Source organism: Eurosta solidaginis, chromosome 2 (assembly GCF_040869045.1).
Source record: "Eurosta solidaginis isolate ZX-2024a chromosome 2, ASM4086904v1, whole genome shotgun sequence".
Classification (NCBI taxonomy): Eukaryota; Metazoa; Arthropoda; class Insecta; order Diptera; family Tephritidae; genus Eurosta; species Eurosta solidaginis.
The window spans coordinates 6,028,921-6,050,639 of record NC_090320.1 but is presented as its reverse complement, the minus strand read 5'-3'; the positions used below and the strand labels follow the sequence as shown (position 1 = coordinate 6,050,639).

Genomic DNA, 21,719 nt, shown 5'->3' with positions numbered 1-21,719 from the left:
TGCTATATATTTTTTATGTTGCGCAAATATATGTAAGTTAATTTTAAATAAACATCTTTAAATACGCGATACTCGGTCGAATTGAAGCCGATACGATCCACAACTGGCTCCTTCTGGTACTAGCCAGACTTCCTGAGGACAGTTTTTTTCTTACCCTAAAACCTTCGGCTCTGTTGGTTTTAGTTACCACAGGCAAGACAACCGCGGGGAAATATTCAAAACCCTTATACCTTTTGTGGCGATTTTCCACTTCTGAATTTAGCAAATAATCCGTTCATTTTTTTACCCCTCAAACCTTTGACTCGGTGGATTATAGGTGCTAACCACATGCTAGACTACGACGGGGATACGTTCTAAGCCCTTAAGCCTTCTGTGGCGGTTTTCCACTTTTGAATTAAGGGAACAGGACATTCTCTTCATGCCCATCAAGGCTGTATAGTAAATTAAAGCGAAAATAATACCTTCCAGTGCGCATGGAAATTATAAGGGAACTTTACGTCAACATCTAATGGAAAAACATTGCAGTGCCGTGATCTTGACAGAGTAAAAACACAAGTTCCGCTTAAGAACTTTCATTAACATCGTGTCTATATATATTTTCTTTGATTTTTGAACAAAAGCTAAAACTCACTTACCTATTTTGTTAGTATTCGACAGCCCCATATGGTATAGTGGGAGTTTGTGCGTTGATGAGTCGTCGTGACATGCCACAGATGCCAGTCGACTTGATCGAAGGCAAATGCATTTATGCTAAAAATAAACAATTGTAAGTTATAATGTTATATTTCTAATCGGCATTACGTACTCTAGAAGTTTGCAGCTTTAAAGATTGACCAGGAAAATAAAACTGAAACCGTTGTAAACATTCGGCAAATTTCTAACGTCCATCTTATGGTACAGTTTTTATATTTATATACATCCAACATTTAAATCTTCCAGTAATCCAGGATCAATTGCCTTTAAATAGTCATACACATATTTATAATCAAATTGCGGTAATTCTCGTTCTCCTTTTATAATACTACGCAAACCAATATGCGGACGCAAAAAACTATCGGCCAATGGAAACCATAAAATCGTTTTAAAGGACGGTTCACGATTTTGTTTAATTTCTTCAATCATACGTTTGCGATGCTTCATGTATGCTATACGTAAGGTTTGTATTCTTTTGAATACATAATCAGCATCCATACCCCGGCCCATAGCAGCGGCAATGTCTTGATGTGCAGCATTACGCATTTTGCTAGAACTAAAATGTGGATTGTTTTGATCCCAAAGCAGGCTGTGTGCACCATAGAGACGTAAGAATTTTACATTGTCTTTGAGTGGCCATATACTAGTTTCTTTTAGTGGGTATGGCTCTTCTTTTTTATTCCCCCTGTTTTTTATCGTCTTCGTGGAATGTGCGATTATCTTTTGTTCATGTATGGACCTGAATTCATTATTTTTCTTAGGAGGAACATTTACTAGTTCTGCATGAGGTGCGAAGTCTGTTTGCTCATTATTAATGACTCTAGGTTCGTTGATATCCACTATACTTTTATTCTCACTTTTAATGGATGAGTTTGCATCTGCATCTGTTATGGGAGTATCGTTCTTAATATGTTTATCGTTTCTTACAGTTTCCGTGACCTGTATAAATAATATTACATTGGAAGTTTTTTGCTTTTTATAAATATATAATTTAAAACAATACCAAGTCTTCCATTTTTATTTCAATAAATTCACTTTGCGGAAGTGCATCATCGTTTATTTCTGGATCGGTTATAGTCGATTCTGAATTGTCTGCTGCAGCATGATTTTCAACATACTAGTAAGAAAAATTAAAAATAAGCATTAGTCATCGAAAAATAATTAAAAACTTTTTGTTTTACCTTTGCAGTATTCGCATCCTTTAAAAAAGAGTGCGCTAAAGCAAACCAGTTTGATGTAATCTTAACATTGTCCCCTTTACCTGTACGCTCTTTAATACGCTGCTTTTCAAGGCGGTAGTGAGCACGTAGCGCTTTAAGTTTTTTTGATATTTGTCCACTTGTGAGTCCAATACCCATTGCTTCAGAAATATCCTTGAGTGCTACTTTGCGTAATTTGCGACTGGGATAATGTGGATCCTTCACATTCCAAAGCCATGGACGATCGCGATACAAACGTAGCAGCTCCATTGTTTGGTCTTCACTCCATACATGATGGGCGTCGCAAGGTCGTGCTAAAGGCATATTGAATAGTCAATTAGTAAAGCTAATTTATTTGCGACACTTTTGCACACAGATTGAATTGTTATTCTCTGGATAACGCAACAAATTCGGGAACATTTCGGAAATTCACAATTTTTGTTAACACAGCGATGGTTTTTGAAGGCATCGCAACTTTTTATCGATACCCTTTTACATTCCAACCTAATAAAACCGAACTACGTTTTTTAGCGCACGCAAACAACCGGCATTTTTTTGCTTGAACTGCAATAAATTGCCGTTTTTTTTACACGCGTGTATACGTTTCGTTTGAGCGTGAAAAAAAACGCCTTTCCTCGCTTAGATAATGCTTAGGAGACCCATATAGCGGCTGTGGTTAAACAACTACAGCAACAGGGTGTACCGAAAAGCGGAGACACAACGCTCTGATGGCCATAGGGTAGAACATATAGCTGAATCAGTTGCGATGAATTGTGGACACACATAGAATACATAGAATTAGTGTAGATGGTGAAACAAAGACATATATTTCAGTTACATCTGAGTATAATGCGTGTTGAAATTTAGTAGGACAAAATTTATGCGCAGCAATTTCAGAGGTGTATTTAAAGTTTGTCGCTTAGCAGTCCATATAAAGTTTAAACGTAAACGGATATACGCGTGTTAAAAAAACTCGGCTACTCTTGGAAACAGATTGACATGGTAAATGAACAATTGTGGCTTTGATTCGATATGGCATCTTTGCTAATGTCAAAAACAATTGCCGTCTTTCAGTGAGTTTTACAGCTCCGGCTCACGCTCAACTCTCACGGGAATGCTCTGGATCATTGAGAGACTTGAGAAGCATAGGTCGTGATATTTTCGCGCACGTGAAATGTGATAGGTAGATGTCGCCGCTGTTTTTCATTTAACTCATACGGCGAAAGGCTAAGCAGCGGCATCTATTTTTGAAAGGCCGCGTTGCCAACCTAAAAAGCAGTAATTAACAAATTATCTGGCTCACAAATTGAACCAGACTTCTATCTGGATTTATCTGGCTCAAATCGATGTTGTTGCATTTACATGCAAAATTATTTATATGGCTCAGGATTTTGCCACCGGATGATAGCTAATATAAAGCATAACAGACTAGTGGTGGGTAATGACACTATTTTTTGAGTGTTAACACAGTAGCACAGGCACACTTTGCAGTGTTAACACATTGTGTTGACACAATTGTGTTATAACTGATTATCGAAAGTCGATATGAGTGTTGGTACAATATCAGAGCACAGTACTGTGTACCTCTAACGCCACGTTTGATGCCATTTAGAAAAGTAAATCATGGCAACATTTTTATCTTCTTTCATACTCCCATGTTTAGGGAATCTACGTTATATAACCACAACTTTTGTTTAAATAGAACATTTTTAACATTTTGCGCCCACATCTTTTAAACGTAATACACAGGCAAGATTATGAGTACAATCAACACACAAGCACAATGGACTATGTATGTATGAATGTGCACTTACGATCTGAGTGCCATTCTCTGTGCTATAGAAACAGTCAGCTTTGTGCCATCGAGTGTGCCACTGTGTTATAAATTAATCGATAAGTGTGCGTGTGCGTGCCGCACATTACTGAGTGTTAACACAATAACACAGCACAGTGCTGTGTTACTCAGCCTTATAACAAACACAAAACAAACTGTCAAATAGTTGTTTCTATTTTCGACGTTTATACATTAAAAATTTTTTCGATCCTTTAATAAAAGAATATAGTAGCTTAAACAAAGAAAATGTTGAAAAGATAAAATCAGTAGGACATGAATAAACTTTCAACTATTGCAGCTGAATGATAAGTTTGGCGGCATTCAATACAACGACAGCCACAGATGTGAATACTCCAAGCAGTCTTGAAAGGAGGAAACAAAAGGAGCGATAGGAAACAAGTGCATTTAGCAAATTTAAAATTTGATTAGTGGAAAATTTAGTAGGCTAATAAAGTTTCTGAAGGACAAGACTTAACAATAGTATCGTAGCAACAATATCAAGTTCTTTGTTTGTGGTTAGCAACGGCGCAAATGGATAATTTGCAAGGGCGTAACTCGGGCGGTAGTACCGATAGATTTTTACAAAATAATACGAATAGTGAAAACAAAAGTGTGAGCCGTAGTAGTAAAGTGGTGCATGCTAGCAGTGGCACAGGAGTGGCAGTAAAGAGTTTCGTTGCAACACAGGATGACTGCAGTTGCTTAAATAGTGTTGGCAGTAGTAGCAGCTGGTTGACATGTGCACAACAACACATGCATAATAACAACAACAATTCTATTGAGCTGAACGTGCAATCCAAGTGCAATGTCGTCGATGCGACAGCTGCGATGACGACAGCCGTTGCCATTGCAAACGTAACTTCGGTAAATGATACTACAAACGCGTCATGTACCGGTGCAAATGCGGTAAGAAACGATATAGATGGGGGAGGTGGCGACTTCTGTGCCGGCGGAAAATGGAAGGATGTCAGTAAAGAAATAACCGCAACAGTAGTAAGCGGCATAGTCTTTGACAAGTTAGACACTGATATGACGTGTTCAAATGCTAAAACGAATGGCGGTGTAGATTCAGAGGTTTGAAAATTAACTTATTTCCTAAGTTATAAACTTATTTTAATATCAACCAACTTTTAGAAAACTCATGCAGCCAAAATTGTAGATGTCATATCAACACAGGGAGCATTCGGCATGATCGCTGCTGCTGCTGATGTTGCTGGGACAACATCAAATGAAACCCATGCATGCTCATTTAATGTATTTACAGCAGCGGCGGTAGCAGCTGCCGTAGTATCACGAAGCGCATCAGTTAACAATTCCACCGAAAATCTTAGTTTCACTAGTGACAATTTCTATGCAGACGATTTATTACTGCTGGAAGGCGATGACGACATTGACGATGTAGATGTGGACGGGGAAGAAATTTCCCTCAATTCCGATGATTGTGTTTATGCGTATCGCGGTGATGGTACCGACATTGATCTAGCTTTGGATCCACTTGATAGCCGTAGGCTTGGAACTGGTAATAACTGCATGATAGATGATGAAACTGATTTCCTTGAAATGGATTTTGAGCCAGACCCGCTGTCAGAGGTCGAGTATGGTTCTGTTGAAACGGAACCTGGTCATTCGGACGCCTTCCTAATGCAACGTGACGCCTGTCATTTAAGTGGACGGCATTCAGCTACGTTGGGACACTATAGCACAAGCGCCACAGCAGAACAAAGGCTCTTATTCAGTTCACCAATCGACGACAGCTTGTCCATGCCACCCGCTAAAACACTTCAATCCCAACTTATGTTAAGTAAAAACTTTGCACGTATAACTATGCATTTGGATCAAATTAAAGGAGAGAATGGCGACTGCGATGCTTATAATCACACACATAATGAACACAATGATGCCGTTGATACGGCGTCAAGTAGTATCATAAATACGGCACATTCGCTGCCTAATACCTTACTCTCGAATTTTGGGCGTGATTTACTGCACACAAAAGAAGAAGAGAAAACAGTGGGTAGTGCATTGAAAGTAACAGGTAAAAAAAACTGTTTTGTACGTAGTATATTTATTTTAGTATACAATCTTACATTACAGGTGCCAAACCGAAACGTTTACCCACATTTTCTACATCCTCATCGACATCTTCCAAAAACTCTTCAAAATCTCGCAATTCACTTCGATCAACCTATGCTGTACCAACACTTTGTAATAGCATTAGTTTCGATGAGCGTAGCGCTAGCTGCAATGAATTTCGTAGCGCTGCCTCTAAATTACAAACAGCAAGCACAGAAGATGACATTCATCATGCTGAAACGACAACAACAACAACCGCAAACGATTGTGACGATTTGAGCGCAAATGATGACAATTGCTTAGATTGTTTGGAAAAAGAATTTCTAGCCAATACCATTGGAAAAGCAATGGAGCCTTATGAGTGTACACGTTGTCGCAAACGGAGTATTAGCAGCATGGTTATATTCAAACGCACAGCACAAACCTCGATATCATCCGCATGTTGTCGCAGTGGTTCACCATTAATTTTTAGAGATGGACGAGATGGTTGCATTTTCGAGGCGACAACAGTAGGAGACTTCTTGCAACAACCTAGAATTGTGGATTGGTCATCGCCTTCGTTTAAAGATTTAGGCATACTGAAGGCTTTTAAAAGTGTTGGAGGGGATAGTGTTGGCCTTGATAGGTGTAGGCGTAATGCTGTTGATGCTGGTAACAATATTAATCTCATACCGCGCGTGCGTGCACGTAACTGTTCGCGTACTGACGATTCTAGTGTATTACGGCTATTTCAAGACCAAGAAAAAAATATGAGCCATAGACGTATAACGGCTGATAGCAGCGAGGACAGTGAACTTGTGAATACATTTATATATATAAAAAAATTTCGTTGACTTTAACTTAGATTTATTTTCAGTTATTAAAGAATTTACTATTGACTGAAAAGGAAGCTGTAACGGTTTCCACTTTAAATTTAAGCGAGGAATTGCTAGTGCAGGCGCTGGTTTGTATTTTATCATAACAACAATTGATAATTTCGAATATAATTTTTTGCTCGTTCACTCATTCGTTGTGTTGATTTGCAGGAGAAACTTCATGTATCATATAATTTAGAGCTGATTAAATCACATCTTTATGACGCCACAAATGTTGGTAAAACAACAACTGCGGCAAATCCGCCAGTACTAACCTTGCATAAAAACGTGAAGGATTTCAAAGATTTAAAAGATTTACTTATGTATGAATCAAAAAAGTATTGTAATCATCGAAAGCTTAAACGTTTGATTGAATTGGCAACGCGAAAACAAGTGGAGGTGCAATTTCAACAGGTTAATAATACACGGCAAAATTTTGTCCGATACCCTCTCAACATTAGCTTAAAATTTATTTATTATAAAGATCCAGCTAATCTAATACACTGCTCGAATCGTTACCCCATTAAAAAAAATTTCCCAACAAATGTTTAAACTGGGTTATTTTTATTTTTGTAGGAATTCAAGGAGAGCACAACATCGTTGGTGCCTGTTAAAGTTTCTGATATACTTCAAATTTGGATGCGCACAAAGAATCTCATAGTACTCAAGCAATTAGACAAACGTTTTATTGAAGCAAACGTTTTGGGTAAAAAAGGAAACTATTTCAGCATGTGCAAATGGTTAATTTATATCGATTTATTTACAGGCAAAATCGCTAACATCATACGACAGGCGCAACAACGTTGCACACAGCGCCGCTCACTGCCTGATTACATATTAATACCGCAATACTATCCTGTTGGCATTTTAAGGCTTACAAAGAATTTTTAAATTCTATTATACTTGAAAGCTGCGTTTTGTATGGCTGTTTTACATATACCTAAATTACAAGAAAAAATATGAAATGAATAATGAAATACGCAGAATAAATGCAACATTAATCTCATACATAATCATATGCATAATACACACATACATAGAATGTTCTTATGCATAAATGAATAATGCAATATTAATACTTAAAAATACATAAATAGTTTTAATGATTTAAAATTGAAAGAAAAAATAATAATTAGGGTAGTAGATTTAAATGAATGTATTGTTATTACATTATATACTTATGAAATATACATATGTATAATTATAAATAAAACAATCACTATAAAACATAGCTTATGTGCATTAATTGATATGAACTATTTTTATGTAGATATAACGAATATTATAATAGTTGACATTGCAAGAACAACCTTTAATATACATTTATTTTGTTATGGCATATATACTCAACAAATAATAAAATATCTGATCTTGCTGTCTTAAGGGGCAAACATAATAAATATCACTCTGCCTAAAGTATCTTAAAGATGTTTAGTCACCGAATCGAACATAGATTGATTTATGTTGATAAAAACTAAATAATTGCTTTTGTTTAAAATCGTGCACCTTTTACTTCATCTCTGGCTTTTCCTTAATACAAATTCATGTTAAACTTTTTTTAAGAAAAAGCAATTGTTTATTTGTGTTATCTCTTGTTGATCTTTTGCGGTTAGCGCTCGATTCATAGAATATTTATACAAATATAAAATATTTAGACAACAATTACATACATGCATCAACCTGTGCTAGCATTCAAGCGTAGCTAACGCTGTAATTCAACTTCAATCATTTCGAAAATAGTATCATATTCGTGTAAAGGCTTACATTATTAATAAAACTATACGTCGACACATGCCTGTCATACTGCCAGATCAGCTAATAACTTAAGCTTTATGAGGTGCAGTACAACCAAAATATTGCATGCTTTTAGGCGCAACTGATACTCTAAATCCTTTTGTATTTGAATTTGGACGTTCGCTAAAATTGAAGGCAAAATGCTGGATAGCACTAATATTGAATAATTAAATAAGAACACATACATTCATATACAAATGTAAATAAATGTTTTGTAGTAACATATTCCTATCACACAGAATCTTTAACACACCAAATTTTCTGTAAACCAAAATTAGCATTGCACTTATTCATATGTAGTGTGTTTAGCACAGTTATATATGTGTGTTGCATAAGAAGCACAAATGCACAATCATTTTGTATGTGTTTTAGAATTGAACTATAGCTATAGCCAAGTAATTAGAACGTTAACTATTAGAAGAAAAAAAGCAAAAGGAAATACTTAAAAATTCTGAATTGAATTCGTTTTTTTCTTCTTTTTTATATAATTATGTTTTCCTTATATATAACCTTTTGTTTTTGGATGTACGTACTCTGGAAAATTTTAAGTTAGGCAAACGCCAAGGCGAATTCAGTACCTGGAGGTGTTTTCCCATCAGCTGATTGCTTCTTACCATAGCATAGAAAGATGGTTAATCGAAATCAATATTAATTTTCTTTTGATTTTTCTCACGGCGAATTGGGTTGAATTCGCTTTGCCATCACCTTGTATAGATTCGCCTTGGCAAAAACTAAAATCAAATAAAATTACATGTATGCTTAATACTGCATAGCAAATAAATTACAAAATAAACGCATACATTCCTTTAAAAATCTTCGTTTTTCAATAAAAAAACCTAGCTTCATTAAATTAATTGGCGTCTCCTGTCTCAGATTTTCGTTCAAACGGTCTAAAGGAGGTTGATATAGAGCGTTCTTGGCTGAAATAGAAAATACTTACAGTGACTCAAGGTTGTTGTGGCCGGGTGTGGAAGAGGTCATTTATTGGGATTTCCAAAATGTTGGACGATCCATGGATATAATTAACATTTGACGTAGCCCGTGTAACATATTTTGAGCCATTGAATGTAGTCAACTGTATAACAAGAAGCCAAGTCCTTCGAGACCACAATTAGTTCAGATCGACTTGGGAGACCTGAGGAATCGTCACACCGTCAAATTCACAGTTCAACAACGGACACTTCCCTAGCCAAGACATGCATCCACTAATACGAATTTTTGGTACCAAACGTGCATTTTATTTGTATTTACTAAAATAAAAACAAAAAAATTTGATATTTATCTTTTATATTTGACGTTTGAATTTAGGCTGAAAAGTATGCTGAAAAAAATCTACATTTTTTATTGGGACTGCTTTACCGACATTTTCCAGTGATTTAGGTTTTTTCTCAATTTTGGCAAACTCGCACCCAGCCTTAAGACTGAGTGAGTGCTTTTGTAAACTTTATATTTAAAAAAAATTATATACTTCGTTGAAACAGCATTTTGAATCTTTTTGGAAACCCTGCAAATGTATTAGGGCTGTCGATTAATTGATTTCCTTTGTGTCAAAATTCTTGGAATGCTAGAATGTGTCAAAGAGATAAAGACTTGAAAAATAGAATTCAAACTATAATTTTTTTGAAACAACAACTAAACTGCAATCTATGTCTATCTACTAAATATTTACGTTAATTGCACGCATTTTTTACAATACCAACTTTTGACTGAATAATTTTACACCAGCATTCAAAACAAAAAAAAAAATACATAAAATTTTTTCGATCAAATATTTTTTTGAAAATTCAAATATCACAAAAGGAAGAATGTAAACTTCAAAAACCAATATTTCGTTGTTTTTTACTGCTGCTGCGCATACACAGGCGATGGAACCGAATCGCACACGAGTTTGCATTAGCTATTTGATAACAACATTTTTAATCAGTTGCTTTATTTACATATTAGTTTCCAGCAATTTGGATAATGGTCGTAAACTCGGCCGATTGCGCGAGGATGTGGATGAGATTGCGGTGAGTAAATCAACAATGATAGTACCGTAAATAATGCTACTAAACTTTATCACTTTCTCTTCTGCCACCTTAGCACGTTGTATTGCATGCTGGGCCCGGGCAAGGTGATACAAAACATATAAATGAAATTATTGATGGCATATTGAAGAAACGTCTCGCTGGTATTTGGGATGATTTATATACAATGAAAAAACAATTACGTTTAACTGAGTGTACGGGGCGTACCGCGGGTGCAGCTACACACACACAAATGGGTGACAGTGCTGAGGGTGGCGGCGGTGGAGCATTAAAGGACCTTGCATTACCAGCGCGCGTTAATTATGCAGCAGAAGAATTGGGCGCCAAAGTGCAGGATGTCAAGGCAGAACCGCTTGATCATGGCAATGTTGTGAGATCGATATTGGGCTTGACATTTAGTGCAAATCCACCTATAAATATGTTAAAGCCTGGCATGGAACCCGGAAATTGCTTTGCCTATAAGCGTGATAAAGCGGTAGTAACCATTAAATTAGCGCAAGAGGTATGACCAAAGGCGTTGTTAATTAATAAAATTTGTTCAACATAATTTTATGTATTTTGTTTGCCCACTTAGATATACGTGGAGAGTTTTGAATTGGCACATCTTTGTAAAGGAAATGCACCAAACAATGATACAACGAGTGCGCCTAAAGAATTTGAAGTTTATGTAAGTGAGGTAAATTAGAAGAAGCAGTGTTTAAAAGGAACTCTGCATGAAAATTGTGTGGGAATTTAGCTGTGTACACTCGCACCGTCAATTGCGACCAAGATAATGGAGCGCTTAAAACGCCCTGGCTAAGAATTTGTATGTGTCTATAATAAGTTCCTAAGAGGGACTTATGTGCACTGTTGAAGTAAATTTTCTGACCTAATATCATGGCTTGAAGAGATGATTTTTGATTAATTTCTTGAATAGCCTGACTTCCGCGGCGCTCTCCAAACTCAAAAGAGAATTTTTTTCGGTTATAACAACAGCAACTTTCTATTGAATTTACAATAAATATACTTTAATAAATAATTGCCATCTCTTAATAGGGAATGACCGCCACAACGTGGAAGGAAGTAAAAATGGGCGAATTCACATATACAAATCAGGACCCGCCAGCGCAAAACTTTGCAGTGAAATGTGAAGGCAAATATCTATATATGCGCTTTAAGTTCAAATCGAATCACGGACATCCAGAATATACCTGCGTTTATCGGTTAGCCAATTTTAATCACTCCTAACATTAATAACGTTTCAATCTCAATCCAATTTTTTTTTTACAGTATTGCTGTCTATGGCCGCAGTCAAAAGTAATAGGGCAATGCATTCAACTCCTTGCTGCAGGTAACGGTTTTACATAAAGACGTTCATAGACTGTGTCAATCTTTTTTATATACAAATAGGTTTTATATAAACGAATAGTATTTATTAGACAATTTTTTTTTTATATTTCTCAGGTATAGTATTTGTTATCAATTATATTTACATTTTATGAGCTTACACTTACATATCTCTTGTATATTTTTTATATTATTGTGAAAATCTGTAACAAAAAAAAAAAACAAAAAAATCATTTTACATAAGCGCCATGTGAATTGTATTTGTTATTTTTTGTGTAATTTAATTAATTTCAAATATATTAAATAATGAAAATAATTTCAACGCCTTTTAATTAAAAAAATTACGCTATTTTACCATACTTAAGAGTTGATAATTATTCTCCTATTAATGCCCGGTTTTTCAGTACGAGTTTAAACTCCAATTAAAGTCACTTCGCACACCTAGAGTAGCCAAATTTGACGTTTTGATGTTATCGAACAAAGTGGCAAGATTGAACTACTCTAGTAAACTTTAACTGGAGTTTAAACTCATATTGAAAAACGTGGCCTAAGGAAAATACTGCAATTCCTAGACAAGTACAACTGCGTTCACGTTACATACTTCTAGGCGCACAACATGGCCGTACGATTTTCGTGATGAAAAGTTTGCGTTTGCGTTGAGTTTCCGTCGTAGTGTCGTTTTGTGCTCATACTTCTTGAATTAAACCAGCAAACGGCATACCCGCTAGTTCGGAATACGACCATAAATAGAGCAGTACTCGTAAGATACTACACTATGGAAACAGCAGCTGCTTGCATTGAAATGATGGATGCATATGTGCACTTAATTATGTATGTGGTACCCATTCGAGCCAGCTAGTTGGTAAAAGCCTCAAAACTAGTATGATTTTGCATTTTAAGTACGTAGTCAGTTGACTGTTTAGTAGCACAATATTTAGAATTTTTAGGCGTCGACTAGATTACAGCTTAACGATTTTAGTATAGCACAAATACGGGAGCCATCACATACGTTAGAAACGAAATATAAAAATTGATCAATACATGTTTGGCGGCATGTCGTTAATATGGGTGCTTAAGACATTTCGCGCTGATGAGAATTTTATCAAGAGTCCTTTGCTACTAGTGACAGCAGATATTTCAGTCGATACGTGCTGTCGTAGCTGGTTTCTAAGGCCTGTCTCTTTATATACTTCAGGAATGACAAAGAAGGGCAGTGACAGGTTAAATACATATGAACGATCTCTCTCCTCAATTGTCAATATGTTAACATCAACCTGGCTATGCCGTCTAGGCATACCAATTTTAAGGATTTGGAAGTCTCCAATGCGGACTATGTTGATTTCTTGTTTGTGTGCCTTCGTATGGCCTGCCGTCTGAGCTTGCCAACCTAGGAATGCAACAAAACTTGCCGGCGTTTTTTTGGATCCAAGCGGGGGTTTCTATTGTCAATACCTGAATCGAATAAAATCCAAACTGTGTGTGTTTATGAGCTACTTTGATTTGAGTTCGAAATTACTAGTTGTAAAATAGTATTTTTTCTGACAAGATTATTAGATTATTGTGGGGTAGGTGTGACTTTACATGTGTGTTTGTGATAGGCATCGATGAATGAGCGAGTACTTTCGTACATTTCATTAACCAATGCGTATACCAGAGAGTAAAACATGTTTATGTCACATACGTACATATGTACATATAGGCACAAATACTGTGAAATGACCGAAAAGTGGAAAGTAGCTCTATTTAAACAAAGAAATTGAAATTTTAATTTCTTTGATTTAAATGAATTAAAGTAACAGAAAAAGTTTAAATACAGCTGTTAATAGTAGGGAAAGTTTTAAAATGTTAAATACCTAACAAAATTTTTTAAAGTTTTTCTGCAAATTCAAAGCGATATAAAATAAGTTTTTTAATAACTCCGAAAAATTTTAGTGGTTAACAGAGAGAGAGAGAGAGCGAACAAAAATTGGAACTAAGTTCCACTCATTCAATAGTAACAGTTGAACACCTTGAGATGCTAAAATGCAAACTGATTGTACTGTATATAGCATAAAATGTAAATGTATATGCATGAATGAATATAATTGCATTCTTACCTACACAAAGGGCCAAATTTAGGCTTGTAGGGTTAAAGCCTTAAGCCGGTACCATACATTAAAGTGAGCCACGTGGTAATTAAAAATTGTACTTCTGTCAAAGTTATGACCAAAAATGATGGTGGGATATATAGTATTTCCACGTAGAACACCTTGCAGCATAATGAGTGTGTGCGTACAAAAATATTATCAAAATTACTAGAATCACATTAAATTTTCACCTTTTTTTCAAATATCTTTTGAACTGATTTTCCGCATCGTCGACGCATTTATTTTCAGTTTGCGTGATACATGCTGCAAAACGCGGTTTTCGACTCCTCATCCGATATGATTGGATGTGTTTTTAGCAGTTGTGAGCTGAAGTAAATATTGGCATTTGCCTAAGGCTCGGATTCGCGAACCGACTTAAAAATCAGTATTTAGCTATAGCTAATTAATCATACTCCTACTCTTTTTTCTTCCAACTCCTCTCTTCTCTTTTGCATCCTTATACCATTGTGAATCAAACTAAGTGTGATATCTTATCTGTCAACTGCCTGACAGGATGTTCAATATGGCTACTTTTTAGCGTTTTGACAGGGTGTTCAATATGGCGACGCATAGGGCCGGCTGTCTTCAGCGGGTAATAGAAAGAGATACAGAATGAGACAGCGATAGTCAATTACAAATCAGATGATCCAATCACTTTGGAATTTTGACGTCTATGCAGAAGATATCACACTTAGTTTGATTCACAATGCCTTATGCCTCTTTCTTTCAATCTTCTTCTCTTCCTTCCCCCCCCCCCCCCCCCTTCTCTACCACGAACTAACCCTCTTGCTTTCCTTTTCTCTCTGGATTTCTCTGTCTTCCTCCACGTCCCAGGCTCTGTCCCTCGCCCGCCAATGTAAGTATATCTCCACTTCAAGCTAATCGAAACATAAATACGATTTTTTACAATATTTAGGTCGGTCCCTGGTCCACTTCCTAGATATTAACCAAAAGAGTCAAAGATGTAGCCGTGTACCGAATTTGAAACGAATTTCACAGTTAAACTGATTTTTCTAGAATAGTTTGGTTCCTAGTCTACTTCAGAACACACACCACAAAAATATCCGTTCATGTGTGACGCCATGACCAAGGCAAATAGGGATACTTTAAGAATTAAAAATTGGGTCTTCGTAAGATTAAGGTTTGATAAACCTCAAAATGATATTTACGGTGTGCTAAAAATAAAACAAAAACTGTTTCGAAAATGTTTGACACTAACTATAGGCCCTTCGCCGTACGACTCTTGATACGTCCCTGTCTACACTACTTGAACATTAGTAAAGAGAAAATTTGAGAGAGAGACAATATAAAGTAGGTTTTTTGTAAATCAATAGGGGAGACTCGTACAACCAGAAATTATAATCAAGTCAGTATGCTCGCTGTTTCCCACATTTACTTTCTACAAAGCGAATGGCGCGGATGCATAAAATTTTGTAGAACGAAAGAAAACGCAAAACTGTGTAGCTACTCGAAAGTGGTGCTTGCTCCTCACAAATAGAACACAGAACTGAATTCTTTTTGTGATTTTTCCGGAAACGTGTATAGAAAAATAAAATCCTTAAACGAAAGATAATTGGATGCATAAAAGTGAACGTGTCGAAGTGTTAGTGTTGATTAGTGATAAAGTTAGAAACATAAAAAAAACGAAATAAATTACTGAAGAAAGAAAAGTAAATACTATGTGTAGGTATGTAGGCACAATTAAAAAGTTAAAGAAAATTGGTACATTGTGTAATGCTTACGAACTGATACTAAAGTGGTAATAGAAGATACATACAGGAAACGAAAGAGATAAACAACTTTTCCAATAATATTTTAAATAACAAAGCAAATATTAACATAAATGTGAATTATATTTATAAATTAATGTTTCTACAGTACATATTAATATATTATATACTTACATATGGATGTACATATGTACTCGTATTCGCAGAAAATAATAAGTTAAAGTTAACTGGATCAAAAACAAGCAAAGACAAATTTGTGGGTATTGATTCTGCTTTGGTGCATTGAAAAAGATTTCTCAGTCCGTTGGTCTATTAATCGCACTGTGGGACAAATTATGGAAAATATGGAAAATTGTGAAGCGACTTCCAATTCCTATTCTAACAAAGGTCTTCTTCCAAATGTAAATAAATTTTAGGAAAACAATCGGGCTAAAGTACAACACCCTCAACAAGAAGCTCAGCTATCTTAAAAAAAAGGGGAATGGCAAACAGACCGTCAAAATTGTGGCCCAGAGTTAGACCTAGTGTACGTACATATAACGAGATTATATTCATTTTCGTACGTAGCATCAAATCGGTAATTAAATAACTAGATTTCCGTATATTGGAACGATTTTCCGTCATCCCTTGTCAAATTTGGTTTCGAGACAAACCCACAAAGAATGTCAAACGACTAAAATCACGGACTTTTACCTGCCTCAGTCAGCCACACAAATCGATCAGTAAAACCCACCTTCGGTCTGAATGAGCACACAGCACATACACATAACTAAATATACACAAGCAGCAATTTTGACAATACCTGTTCATATACCTACGAACTATAAATACAAGACAAACGACAACAACAGATCAGAACGAAAATCGACACTTATGATGGCACAACGCCGAAACCGGTTTGTCCGAAACCAAATTTACCAATATACATCATTTATCCAACCTGTCGGAAAATCAACAAAACAAAATAAGTCAACTAGATTCCACATATAAATTTGTCTCGTCTATAATCGGTTAATTTGAAGGAATTTTATTTTATTATTTAATGGAAGTACGAAACAGGAGAGGAACGTGAAAATTTAACAGCAAAAATCTAGCTCCTAGGGATGGAATGTATGTGAACGCTTCACTAATGCGGATTTATTGTAGATTAAAGTTTATAAACTTAACAAAAGAAGTAATAAGCGAACAGAAATCTGAAAAAAGGAATTTAGTCATAACATTAAAAAGTACGATATTAAAAAGTATATGGAGCATGCCATTCTACACATGGAAAAGGTTATAAGCAGTGCGGAAATTCCGATTGGAAAAGGGTCACCGATAAGAAAGTGAAAATAATCAGGGCATTAAAAACGGGAAAATAAGTAAAGAATATTACATACACCGGCCTGGGAAAGTAATAAATAATTTGGGATGTAAGAAAACTGGAAAGAATCCAATGGAAGTAATTAAGCGGTAGTAAAAAAAAATTATAAAAAATGACACAGCACTTATAAAAAAATCTGAATATCTTCGGTAAAGAGCCCATCATCGAGAATTCGCAACCAAGCTATCTCATGAGACCAATAATTAACTACCCATGAGCAACGGCACAAGTACCAAAATACTGTGATGAATGACAATCCAGAACTACCTAACAAAACATTCTTAAAATTGCCTAATACTGTTATCACTACATAAATATTCAAACTTTTTAAATGAGTGTTTAATGAAAGTATTATTTTTTTATTGAATGAAACAATGAGAAAGATTTTATTTGTTCGAAAGCAATATAAGTGAAAAATTTAACTTTTATTTCCCTACTGAAAAAATAAAAGTCCTAACTTGACCAATACTTCGGAGAATCAACGATTTGTATTTAAGGCAATTTTTGTGACGAACAATTTCGAATTAAATAAACGTAAAACTTTTCAAATTGTATTATAAGCAGGGACGGAAACTATTATTCCCTTTTTGATATAATTCCTTGCAAAACTATTAATTTTGGACTTTTTATATATTTGCATCAAGATAAAAATTATTTTCCGATTTTTATTACCTGAGTCCGATAGAACTAAAAAAAAATTTTTTTTCGGATAAGCCGTTTCTTTGTTATCAAGCCGGACTTTTATTTTGGCCTTAAAAAATAAGAATCCGGATTTAACTTTTATTTCCGAACTTTTATTTTTAAAAGTCCGAGTTTAACTAGTTCTATCGGACTCAAAAAATAAAAATACAGATTTTACTTTTATATGTGGACTTTTATGGAAAAAGTTCGAAAAATAAAAAGGACGCATGATTCGGCATGATATTGCTATACGAATACCTGAGAACTCAAAAATTTTCACCTAGGACAGTTTTTTGACCCGGACTTTTTCGACTCCGCAAAAAAAATTATAATTTTCCGTCCCTCATTATAAGTGAAAAAGTGTTGAAGGCTTTCTCATCATACATATATCGCGGATGAAGGATAATAGAAAAAGTCAAATTCTAGATACCAGAATCTTATTAATATATTGTAGAAATGGGTACTTTTAGTTGTTGTTTTAGAGATAAGTTTGCTCTCCGGAGGCTTTGGGGAGTGTTCTCGATGTGATGGTCCTTTGCCGGATACAGATCCGGTACGCTCCGGTAACACAGCTCCATTAAGGTGCTAGCCCGACCATCTCGGGAATGATTTATATGGCCACATTAAACCTTCAGGCCATCCCTCCCTCCCCACCCCCCAAGTTACATGACGAGCTTGGGGTCACCAGAACCTCGTCTGTTAGTGAACCGGGATTCACCGCTCGAAGGTGAGGTTGACAACTGGGTTTGGAGAAGCAATATATTGCGCTGGCATCCCGAAAAGGTTGCCCTACACAACCCCTTGAATCTGGTATTTTAGTCGCCTCTTGCGACAGGCATACCTACCGCGGGTATATTCTAACCCGCTGGGGTGGTATTTTTAGTTAAAACGCTTTTGTAACTTCTGTTAAAAAATTTCATTTCGCACACTTTCGTAATTTCGCCCACTGTGCCTCGGTCGTTCGCCCTATAAGCTTTGAAAGTCACTTTGTAAGTTGCTGTGTTGTTGTTTGCCATGTGCAAGCACCAACGCACGAAGTCATTTTTCTTTTGTTAATTTTCCCCCTCCACTTTATTTTAGAGAATGTTCAGGTCCTATTATAATTCGTAATTAGAAGCAAAGAAGAAAGCATAAAACCACAATAAATTTACTTAAGAAAAACGTATAAACAATAACTAAAAGTGCAAAACGAACAAACAAAAGCTAAGTAGGAAAACACAATAATGGCGATTTAATAAAAAGATAAAGAACATACACATAAATATACAAAACAAAAAGGCTTCAGTCGTAAACAAACAACGAAATAAATATCACAAAAAAGTCAGTGTAAAATCAGCTTACTTTCGTTTTTATATATAAATAAGTGGACCGCACTAAGAGACAACGCAAAAATGGTGCAAAAGTTCCAGTCACCCGTTCGGGTCTACAAACATCCATTTGAATTGGTTATGATGGTGAGTTTTTCAAATATGGTGATGTCGCTATTTATAAGGTTGCCCAGTGTTATTGAATAACGTTACGCAATAATTGATTTGTAGTCTCAGGGTCAAATTATGTACATAGGTATAATGCAACGCAATGCAAGTATTCATTTTCGTCGTGTCAACCAATTTCACCGTCAGTAAGATCGACTGTCTTTGTGGTATTTTTAGTACTATACAGTGGCGAATGTGATCGTCAGTGACTGCCAGGCAAAGTGTAACGGCGTCATACATAATCTGGGCCTAAGTCATAAAATGTGGAATTCAGTATTTATAATGTAATTGCTTCTACTTAAGTATAATATAAAGCAATGAAAATAAGAAGATTTAAATTAGCAAATAATGATCGAAAAATCTGTTTCGTGAAATATCTACCTTATCTTAAAACAACATAAATTGGCATACAATAAAATTACACCCTACCTTTTAAAAGGCGTAGCACGGGTATAACAAAGTTTAGAAAGATTACTCCACTACAAGTAATTTACCATATCAGATTTCCTAGATATACACACACATAGAAGTTATTAAATCCATACAAAAGGCTGGAGTAGACAGCCGCATATTCGGTTGGACCCAATTGATACCTCAGAACGGCAAACGAAATGGAATAAAAGCATTGCCATGGGCAGCCGCCGAGATGTCCAAATAGTGTGCTGGACTACCTAATCAAATGACGGTTGTGGGTTTTTTTTAGTTAATTTCTAAAATGCAATCGCACCTCGGCATACAAAAAACCTTTCAGAAAAATTTATCTGGCTTAGCAGATGCCGTTCAGGATCGGAGTGAGGCCGTCTGACTGCTGGGATGGGAAGTCGTATGGCCACAGTGATATCCTGAAGTGGCTTCCGGTCGAAAACACTACATCAGACTTCTCTTTTCGAGCAGAGGAGAGTCCCACAGGAATGTTGATGGCATTGAGAATTATATTAACGAACCAGATAGTCACGCAGTATCGCTCACTCACAGCAATTACAAGTATTATTAGATTTCTTCGAATCTAATTATTCAAACACCTATGATTACCCGCCGTCGAATTATCCTTTCAGATTGTCTCCTCTGGATTCCCAGGCAGTCCCATATATATGTACTGATGATGTTTTAACTCATCTGGAAAATCTAAAAATTTCTTACTCTAGTGGTCCGGATCATATTCCGTCGATAGTGCTGAAATTTTGTGCTCGATACTTATATCGACCTCTAACCTGTTTGTTTAATGCGTCCCTGAAGCAAGGGCTATTCCCCAAGAAGTGGAAAGAATCATTCATTATACCACTGCATAAAAATGGAAGCAGAACGTGGGTTATAAATTATAGAGGAATAGCCAAACTCAACACTATTCCTAAGCTATTTGAATTGATTATCACAAAACAGATTGCTTTTAGAGTATCTTCATTAATTGACTTTTCACAACACGGCTTTTGCAAGGGTAAATCAACGGTGTCCAACCTGCTCGAGTTTACAACCTTTGTATCCAAAAGTTTTAAGACTAATTGTGAAGTTGATGTTATTTATACTGATTTTAGTAAGGCATTTGATAAAGTTTCTCATTCTATACTTTTATTCAAACTTGATCGGTTAGGATTTCCTCCTTTGCTTCTATCTTGGGTTTCTTCTTATGTGAGGGAAAGAAAACAAACAGTTATATTTAATAATTGTTGGTCTCGGTTCATAAACGTAACTTCTGGTGTTCCCCAAGGCAGCCATCTTGGTCCGGTTTTGTTCCTGTTGTTCATTAATGACCTTCCTAGTGTTTTGAAGAGCTGTAAGCCGTTGATGTACGCTGATGATGTCAAACTTGTAATGCCTATCCGCTCACCCGTGGATAGGGCATGTGTTCAGGCTGATCTGAATAGTCTTGGCGACTGGTGTAATGTAAACGCCATGTCACTAAACCTACCTAAATGTAAGTTCATGTGTTTTACAAGGAAGTCCTTCCAATCCCATGATTATGTTATTGGCGACTATGTAATCAAGCAAGTTACTAATTTTATTGATTTAGGCGTTACAATGGACCCAAAACTCGATTTTAAACTTCATATTGAATCTTGCGTGAATAGCGCGAAAGGTACTTTGGCTTTCGTTAAACGTTGGTCTAAAGAATTTAATGACCCATACGTTACAAAAACTCTTTTTACCACATTGGTCAGACCTACTTTGGAATACGCTTCAATAATTTGGAATCCGCGTTATCAGGTTCATTCTGACAAGCTGGAATCGGTCCAGAAACAATTTTTGCTTTTCGCTTTAAAACACTTACCATGGGATCCTTCTAAAAATCTTCCCCCCTATTGCAGCCGGTTAAAACTAATACAGCTACCTACATTGCAGAGCCGCAGGGAGATGCTGGGTGTCTTATTTATTGTTAAATTAATAAGAGGGTCAATAAATAGTCCATTTTTGCTTGGTGAAATTAAGTTTAACGTTCCTATTAGGCCATCTAGACATTTTCAATCAATTTTTGTAGCTACATGCAGGTCGAATTATGAAATGCACGAACCACTTCACTGCTTATGTCGTGATTTTAATAAACACTGT

General features: G+C 35.9%; 4 protein-coding genes across 13 annotated transcripts in view; 3 read left to right on the top strand and 1 right to left on the bottom strand.

The window, feature by feature from the left end:
* LOC137239186 (uncharacterized) overlaps positions 1-2,367 on the bottom strand; it is a 38,443-nt gene extending 36,076 nt beyond the window's left edge. Inside the window, exons 1-4 of the mRNA XM_067764207.1 lie at positions 1,875-2,367; positions 1,697-1,810; positions 806-1,632; positions 636-750 (exon numbers count right to left, since the gene is read on the bottom strand). Of these exons, the coding sequence (XP_067620308.1) occupies positions 910-1,632; positions 1,697-1,810; positions 1,875-2,216 (1,179 nt within the window). The 5' untranslated portion in view covers positions 2,217-2,367 and the 3' untranslated portion in view covers positions 636-750; positions 806-909. The remainder of the gene's footprint in view (positions 1-635; positions 751-805; positions 1,633-1,696; positions 1,811-1,874) is intronic.
* A 1,531-nt stretch (positions 2,368-3,898) lies between these two features.
* Positions 3,899-9,686, top strand: LOC137239182 (uncharacterized). Its single transcript, XM_067764199.1, has 7 exons — positions 3,899-4,800; positions 4,861-5,761; positions 5,821-6,596; positions 6,656-6,742; positions 6,825-7,067; positions 7,230-7,359; positions 7,420-9,686. Exons 1-7 carry the CDS (start codon positions 4,258-4,260, stop codon positions 7,542-7,544), a joined length of 2,805 nt encoding a protein of 934 aa, XP_067620300.1. The 5' UTR covers positions 3,899-4,257; the 3' UTR covers positions 7,545-9,686.
* Positions 9,687-10,312: 626 nt separating this feature from the next.
* On the top strand, positions 10,313-11,896 carry spag4 (sperm-associated antigen 4). Its single transcript, XM_067769298.1, has 5 exons — positions 10,313-10,456; positions 10,530-10,976; positions 11,049-11,141; positions 11,510-11,676; positions 11,744-11,896. The coding sequence occupies exons 1-5, from the start codon at positions 10,313-10,315 to the stop codon at positions 11,772-11,774; spliced, it is 882 nt and encodes a 293-aa protein (XP_067625399.1). The 3' UTR covers positions 11,775-11,896.
* Positions 11,897-15,313: 3,417 nt separating this feature from the next.
* retm (real-time) overlaps positions 15,314-21,719 on the top strand; it is a 49,069-nt gene continuing 42,663 nt past the window's right edge. The window contains exons 1-2 of one of the 10 annotated variants that reach the window (XM_067764195.1): positions 15,314-15,529; positions 18,781-19,154. In XM_067764195.1, coding sequence (XP_067620296.1) covers positions 19,092-19,154 — 63 coding nt within the window. In that variant the 5' untranslated portion in view covers positions 15,314-15,529; positions 18,781-19,091. The other 9 variants (XM_067764191.1, XM_067764190.1, XM_067764188.1 and 6 more) reach the window with 9 other exon arrangements.